The following is a 6,717-nucleotide window of genomic DNA, read 5'->3' as shown; positions in this document are numbered from 1 at the left end:
CTGTGTGCGCGGTCTTCCGTACTCGTCACTAGGCCTAAATTGTCATCGGAACTCCGTGGATGAAGCGGCGTTGCTCTAAGCCGCGCTGCCAGTGACATACAGTACTGGGGGCCCTCTCGCTCCCGCGCTGCGGGTCAGTCCCAGACACGAAGCTTTGAGACTTTCCGGCGCGGGCCGAACACACGTGTGCTGGGCTGTACACGTCTGTTTCTTTCGTTCTTTTTTTCTCGGGCGCGTAAAAGCCGAAGTCCAAAGTCCACTCGTCGAACAGCGTTCACCCACACAGTAAAGGTTCGTCCCTTGGTTGAATAGATGATGATTGCCCGGCGGTGTCTTGCGGGGCCAATCGTTTGATGAGCCTTGTTCGGTGGGTGATCAGAAGAGTGCGACAGATGCGGGAGGACTTCGTCTAAACTGTTTATTTAGACGTGACGAGCTATTGTACACAGTATATACAAAGCAAAGGGCATTCGCCGTCCTCCAAATTAGTCCAAGTCCAAGCCAGAAAGGGCTTCTCTCTCCCCTGTCACGGACTTTTGAAGACGCTGACCCCCTCACTCTCGGGCGAGGATCAACCAATCATTTCAAAGCTCTGCTGGAGCCACGTGATATCCACCGTCCAATAGTTGGCAAGGGCGTCGATACACATTCGTTAACTTGCCAACGGACTACAGCCGACAGCTCCGTAACTTCGTCCGTGCATCCCGTTGCAGACATAGCGGCGCCTCTCCGGAACCCCCAAGTTGAAACCCAAGAAGCCCCGTAGAATGCGCAAGCCTCCAGATTCAAAATAAAAAACAACATCTCTTCCCGAGGGGTCATCCCGATGGGGGAGACACAGGAAGACGCTCTCCAGGGGGCCGCGTTGGCAGAAAGGCCCACGCGGTCCCCCGTTAGAAAAGCAAAACTACACAAAACGACCGGGGAGGGAGCATCATACACGCCGCCGGACAAGACGACCGTCGCCCGGCCGATCGAGAAACCAGCCGTCTTTTCCAGAACCCTTACACCTTCCCCCCAAGACTGTTTCTGGTCCTTCTTGGACCTGCTAAACAGTTAATCTAAACACACGCAAAACAAATAAAACTAGATAACACTAACGTGAAGTTCTTCAGAACCGACTCAAAGCGTGCAAACATAGTCGCAAGCTGACAGTAAAACAAAACACATAAAAACAACAGATTCTACTTTAACAAACCGGAATGCCCCAGTGCAAACATAAAAAGGGGCCAAAACGCGTGCGTGACATTCCAAAGGCTGTAAAACAACACACACACTAAGAGAAAAACAGCGTTACATTAGCAATGAACGTATTCACAACAGCAACGAGAAGAACGTCCTTTTGGGTCCTCAAGTTCGACTCGCCAATTCACTTCACAGCCCCACAGCGCCCTGCGGCACGGGTGAGGGGAACATTCACGTCTAACCGAGGCGGCATGGCATGATCACTCAGTCGACTCCCAACATAAATTGTTGAGCCCACACTACGCATCAGTATTTCCGTTACTGGTTCCCCTCCCATGCTGGGCTGTTACATTGTAGCGCTGAAGGGCCGAGGCTTACCTAGCCAACCCCACAAGTCAGTGCTTCGCTGTCTTCATCTCTTCCGACGTTCTGTTCTTCAACTTCACAAGGATAGGCTGCTGTACCTCCCTGTTGCACCTGGACCTTACCGCTCCTAGCTTTCAACAGTTCCCAATCTTCCCAGGCAAGCAAACAGTTCACCCCTTCCGCCAGCTGATTGGTGAGCGCGCACACTAAGTCGGCTTTAGTTGGATTTTCTACCGCCCCTGGACAGCTCAACCTTATTGGAAGTGTTGCAAGATTGGCATCAATGGCGTGGCCAAAAGCGGACACTAGCTTCACTGTGCCCGACGGTTCCCTCAAAGATTGAGGTAGCAGGCTCTCCCGTACTACCGTCATTTCGGTACCCGTGTCGAGCACTGCTTCGGTGTGTACGTCGCCGCACTCCAGTTGAACCAATTGTAGCTTCGAGCGGCCCGTCTCCGAAATCGACCGCCTCACCTCAACCCGAGCGGTTAACACTCTGTCCGTCTGCCCTTTCGGTTCAGGGACATTTGCCAGCCCCTGAGGCACCTCACTACCCGAAGCGCGAGGGCAGTGCTTGGCAATGTGTCCTTGCTCATGACATACATGACACCTTACAGCTGCTCGACCCGAGTTCACGGGACCTTTGAACCCTGGCGAGCGCCCCGTCCCTGACTGTTCTGTTGGAACGTACACCTGTTTTGTGGCGCTCCCTTTCCCTTTTGCCTGCTCATAAGTCTGTAACACCCTCGCCACCTCGACCGGTTTTAACCAAGTCTCTCCCTCGCGAAGGCGAACATACTCCAGACCATCGGTACTCAGGCTCGCCTTAATCCGATCAGCAACCATGAGCTCCGTTACTGTCTCCTGCGTGTCCGCACCTCTCACCTGAAGGTAATACGTGAAGTAGGTAAGGACACGGGAGGCGAACTGAGCCCATGTTTCATCTTTTCTTTTGGCTGCACTGTCGAACCTGTCTAGGTACTCAGCTGGCGTGAGTTTCAGTTCGCTCAGCACCGCCCGTTTTACCGACTCGTAATCTAAACAATCGTCTTGCCCTAGACTGCGCAGCAGGTAGCGGACACGCTCCGTTAGCACCGGCATAATCAAATGTACTCGACCACTATCCGGCACCTGGTACGTGGCAAACAATTTTTCCACCTCATCAAACCATAGAGGAACGTCCGCGTCACATGGCAGGCTGTACCCTTTCAAAACTTTTGCGCATTGCGCAACCAGGTCTAAGCCTGCGTGCCGTTGGTCGTCTGTTTCCGACCCACAGGACGAAGGTCGACCACTTTCCTTTCCTAGCTGTGCCATGCGCAACGCGATCCGCTCTTCGGACTCAATCTGAAGTTGCGCTTTCCGCAACTCAAATTCTAGTTCGAGCCTTCGATTTCTGACCGCCTCCGATTCCTTTTCTGTCGCACCCTGTGGCGCCTTCTGCCCCTGACCAGAGGCTCCTGTCCCCTGCGAGTTCTCTCCATTTAACCCGTTCTCCATGTCGGCCAGCATCTGACGCGTCAAAACCATAAGTCCCGCCAACTACCAGCCATGCCAACCTCGACCCGACGCAAGAAATCCCACTCACCCGGCGCAAACGTTGCTGCAGTTTGACGCCCAGAGCCCGGATATTGCGTCCTCAGTAGTCGTCCTTGGCCTCGGCGTCGGAACTCCTGACCCTCGAGGTCCCTGGTTTCAGCCACCGGTCGTTCAGCGTTGCTGTCCGATGACCCAGGTGGTTTTCTCTCCGTCGATGTGCCGCATGCGCCGCTTTCCACCGGCCAGTCCGCTTCGGCAGTACCGCTCCCTGACGCTCAGCGCTGCTTGTCGGCGGATTCCGTCGGTCGCTCCGTTCAAGCACCTGGCCAGCCAGGAAGCTTCAGCTGGACCACCTCTGTCGCCTTCTTGATCCTCTGATCGTCACCGAGGCTCGCTCATCGCTGTCGAGCTGCGCCAGTAAAGGTTCGTCCCTTGGTTGAATAGATGATGATTGCCCGGCGGTGTCTTGCGGGGCCAATCGTTTGATGAGCCTTGTTCGGTGGGTGATCAGAAGAGTGCGACAGATGCGGGAGGACTTCGTCTAAACTGTTTATTTAGACGTGACGAGCTATTGTACACAGTATATACAAAGCAAAGGGCATTCGCCGTCCTCCAAATTAGTCCAAGTCCAAGCCAGAAAGGGCTTCTCTCTCCCCTGTCACGGACTTTTGAAGACGCTGACCCCCTCACTCTCGGGCGAGGATCAACCAATCATTTCAAAGCTCTGCTGGAGCCACGTGATATCCACCGTCCAATAGTTGGCAAGGGCGTCGATACACATTCGTTAACTTGCCAACGGACTACAGCCGACAGCTCCGTAACTTCGTCCGTGCATCCCGTTGCAGACATAGCGGCGCCTCTCCGGAACCCCCAGGTTGAAACCCAAGAAGCCCCGTAGAATGCGCAAGCCTCCAGATTCAAAATAAAAAACAACATCTCTTCCCGAGGGGTCATCCCGATGGGGGAGACACAGGAAGACGCTCTCCAGGGGGCCGCGTCGGCAGAAAGGCCCACGCGGACCCCCGTTAGAAAAGCAAAACTACACAAAACGACCGGGGAGGGAGCATCATACACGCCGCCGGACAAGACGACCGTCGCCCGGCCGATCGAGAAACCAGCCGTCTTTTCCAGAACCCTTACACACACCTTCTCCAATTTCCGGTCCGTTGGAAACTTGTGAAAAAGCACCTCCGTGTTGCGCAGCGGGTTGTTTGAGCAGCCCACAGCACTACAAGTTGCACTCGGCATCTTTTGAGGAACAGCTGGGCAGTCTTGGGCGCACCGAGTTGCTCGCTAAAACGAGTCTTGAAGCCCTCACAAGTAAATAAAAAAAGGCTATAGCTATACCGAAGCTACACGGGCTACAGACAAAAGCAACGGCTAAACACGCCAATCACAAGCCGAAGTAGCGGTGGTAGCGGCTCAAAGATGCGCACTCCGCGCAACGCCCGGACCAGAGAAAAGAAAAAAGGAAGATACTAACGTCACGGCCCAATGTTGCTTCAGCGATCGGCAACCCGCTGGCCGCCCGCTAAGGAGCAGCGGCTCGCGGCGAGTCGCATTTTTATTATCGGCATTAGTTGAGAATGCGGCGTCCCACGGACGTAATATTTTGGCCGGGGTCGTATTTAGTGTCACTACAGCGATACCCGTAATTTATTTCGTTTTGAGTTTTGGCCGGAGTTGCCCTTTAACTCCACCGCACTCGTCAAACCGATTCGGATGGGAAGGCGAAACGCCGGATGCCGGCGTTCCACGTTCTAACGCGTTCGACGAGAGCGGTGGAGACCGAGACAGCTAGCTTTGCGTCAACCAACTTATCATTCCAACCAGAGATCGGTGTTTTGACATCCACGCGCGCTCCCGTCTCCTCCTCTCCGACACCCCGCATACCACCTAAAACAAAGATGCCCACCCCTCAAACTTTACCACTAGCGGAACCAGGCAGTGCCACCTATGCTGGCGTCAGAGTCACCGTCAGTAGGTGTTGCTTCAAGGAGCACTGGCGGCCGCGTTCTAGCGTCCCGCTCCTTGAGAAATGCTGCAAGACTCTCGCAGCGATTCACGACAGCACGACGCTAGCAAGCGCCTGCAGATAACGGTGTAGCCTCGTCGAGCTCCAGTGTGTTTGCCGCTTGGGGCGGTTCGGGGAGCGACAAATTAATGGCGTCATGCGCAGGTATTCACGTTTACGTGGTATTACATAGACTCTCCAATGCTCGCATCTACATTTATAAGAAAACAAATAAAGGAGCACGTAAATCATACAATCGTAGCAACGCAAAACGCAGAAAAAAAAATTATATACTACCGCGTAAATCGGTTTCTGAACTTACCGCGCTGGAATTTACTACAGAGGTGCTCGAAGCTGGTGCATTCATTATTTGAGAGTATAAATACATCAAACCTTCGGAGTTGAAAGAAAGGATATAAAGACTGGTTTTGTTTATGGGAAAAGTATCACTAAGCTTTTTATCTTCAAATCGTCAAAAAATCGTTGTGGGCTATTTTGGCGTTTACTACGATTGACAAATTTGTAAAATAGAAGTAATATGGGATTGGCTTACCTATTCGTCGCTTCATTAGGCCGAAATAAGCGTCACAATAACGCATAATATATATATATATATTTTTTTTTTTTACGCACAAAGTATAGGGAAAACATAGTTTTTATTTTTGTCGATTTACTCGGGTGAACAAACCTTTCCACAATTTTAGTGAAAGCTTCCACCAACTTCAGGCACCACTTTAGTAAATCCTAGCGCGATACGTTCAGAACCCTATTTATGTCGTCTCTTCGAACGGTTATCGATCGGAGAACTTCGTGGTACGAAGAAAAGAGACGCATCGCTCAAAGATATACCCCGTGAAGCGGAATTTTTCAGCGTCGTTTAGCCAAGGCTCACAAAGCCGGAAGCAAAGCCACGCAACTAACTTACTTTCCGCGTCAAACGCGTCAGTGCATCCTCCGTGGCTTAGAACAGCTTCGCTCTGAAACGTAATAAAAGTTCGCAGTGTGTATACACTTTGCAGACGGGGGTGGGCCACGCTTTCATGTGACGGTATAGCACGAAACGGCTTCGTCCAAAAGCCGCCTCCAAAATGCAAAATGCAAAATGAGGAAAAAAAAAAGCGTGCGCACGATAATTCAATTGCGCGGAGAGTTCACGACCGAAAGCGTGTGGGCGGCCATTGTGTGTACCCGGCTTCACCTTACAGTGGACCGCAGAGAACGCCACGAGCCGTCGGAGTCAAATCCGATGCCGCGTGAATTGAGGAGTTTCAGCGAATATAGGGGGCGCTCCGATCGATCCAACATGGCGGACAAGAGGGGGATAGATTTGCGACGCCCGTAGACCGGCAGCGTATAAATAGAACAAAGCGTGTCGTTCTCTGTTTGTTGCCGCGTGCAAGACGATCATCATTTTAACCAAGACCTACCGTGATGCTGCAGATGAAGTGTTCAAGCCAGTCAAAGGCAAGAAATCTTGTCATAGTCAAGATATGTGTGCAAGTGTTCGACGTGAGCTCTCAGGCTGGTGCAGCTGTCATCAAGTTGAACCGAATGTACGCGGGTCCAAAGAAAGGTACTTATCAACAATGTTCGCGCGTTGAAACTATGACGCG

The 6,717-nt window shown here is 52.3% G+C and overlaps 1 protein-coding gene across 1 annotated transcript; it reads right to left on the bottom strand.

Annotated features, from left to right (window-relative positions):
• Positions 1-1,563: 1,563 nt before the first annotated feature.
• LOC115331500 lies at positions 1,564-3,051 on the bottom strand. Its single transcript, XM_040221873.1, has one exon. It carries the CDS (start codon positions 3,049-3,051, stop codon positions 1,564-1,566), a length of 1,488 nt encoding a protein of 495 aa, XP_040077807.1.
• Between the last annotated feature and the right edge of the window lie 3,666 nt (positions 3,052-6,717).

This window comes from Ixodes scapularis, unplaced genomic scaffold (assembly GCF_016920785.2).
Source record: "Ixodes scapularis isolate PalLabHiFi unplaced genomic scaffold, ASM1692078v2 PGA_scaffold0__279_contigs__length_252992795, whole genome shotgun sequence".
NCBI classification, from domain to species: Eukaryota; Metazoa; Arthropoda; class Arachnida; order Ixodida; family Ixodidae; genus Ixodes; species Ixodes scapularis.
The sequence above is the reverse complement of the archived record's forward strand: the minus strand, read 5'-3'. Positions and strand labels throughout refer to the sequence as shown.